At 40.7% G+C, this 1,256-nt stretch overlaps 1 protein-coding gene across 1 annotated transcript in view; it reads left to right on the plus strand. All coding sequences in view use genetic code 11, as the record gives it.

The window, feature by feature from the left end:
• Positions 1–593, plus strand: part of EGR_10937 (hypothetical protein) — a gene marked incomplete at both ends in the record, with an annotated part of 2,161 nt that extends 1,568 nt beyond the window's left edge. The window contains one exon of the mRNA XM_024500186.1: positions 542–593. Coding sequence (XP_024345397.1) covers positions 542–593 — 52 coding nt within the window. The remainder of the gene's footprint in view (positions 1–541) is intronic.
• Positions 594–1,256: the final 663 nt, after the last annotated feature.

The following is a 1,256-nucleotide window of genomic DNA, read 5'->3' on the forward strand; positions in this document are numbered from 1 at the left end:
CCACTGCTTAATACCTCTGATGTGGTCTGCTAAATCTGGTGCATTATTCCAAGGTTGTGCTTGAGAGTGGCATTAAGAGGAATGCATCGAACACAAACGGATATTTTATTTTTCCAGATGCTGAGAAACTGCAGGCCTCAGACCGTTTGTGAAGGTTTATGCTCCTTTCAGTCATTCCATAATTCTTTACTACATGTTTACAGATGCATCACGTAATGATGCCCTCTATTCTACAAGTCCAGTAATCGTCGATTGGATTTGACATGAGTCAAAATGTTCATCAAGCTGTTTTGTACAGCTTATCTTGATTAGCACCCAGAGAAATATGATCAGCGCTCTTCTGCTGCATTCCAATCACAGTACTTAGTAACATGTGCCGGAATGGTTGGCTTTTCCACATGGATTACGTCAAGGCATGGTCAGGGCACGAATCTGACCATTAGCACTGAAGTTTGAAGAAAAGGGAAAGCTAGTACAGATATTATGCAGGGCACCAAAAAAAGCTTCCACATACGGCGGAATAGCTTTTAAAAATAAACAGATCCTCTACAGTGATTTTTATATCTCAAATTAATACGGACATTCAGTATTAAAGCATATCCGCTGTTGCATCAGCTTTAATAAGGTGTTTGCGTTTAGGATAACCACCAACTTTACTGTTTGAAAATAATTATCCGCCAAATGTTGCTGCGTCTCAGATCCCAAGTTAGTCTTCCAAGAGTTTCATGCACATCTCCAAATTCACTTCCTTGTCCGTTTTCTCACCGATTGTCAGAAAGCAGAAGGCACGACAGCACTTGTGGAAGAAATCACTAACGACATTCGCATTCATTTGAGATGGCTTGGTGGTCAGTTGGCATCGAGGAGAATGTAGGGGGATGCCACCCCAATTAATGTCCACCACTGCTAGAATTGGCTGCGAGTGAGAAAACAGACTAGGTGACACAATGAGCCGTACTGGTACAACTACACCATAGCTGCGTAAAGGAATGAAAAGTCAATGCTTAAATCTTCGGGATAATTGTTGCATTTTTAATCAAAAGACCAGGATTTAACGTGAACCACTTCGTCTATGCTGTAAAAATTCGACAAAAGCATTGGTGAAAGTCGTATCACCTTCGATGTTTCCTTCTGACTCTCGGAAGTAACCGATATTAAAAATCACAAAATGTCTCAGCTTATCTCAGTTTTGAGTATATTTTGAGTATATTTGCTACAGAAGCCTCGATGCCTCAGCCAATCTTATCATTTAGCGT

This window comes from Echinococcus granulosus (assembly GCF_000524195.1).
Source record: "Echinococcus granulosus chromosome Unknown EG_S00307, whole genome shotgun sequence".
In the NCBI taxonomy this organism is placed as follows: domain Eukaryota; kingdom Metazoa; phylum Platyhelminthes; class Cestoda; order Cyclophyllidea; family Taeniidae; genus Echinococcus; species Echinococcus granulosus.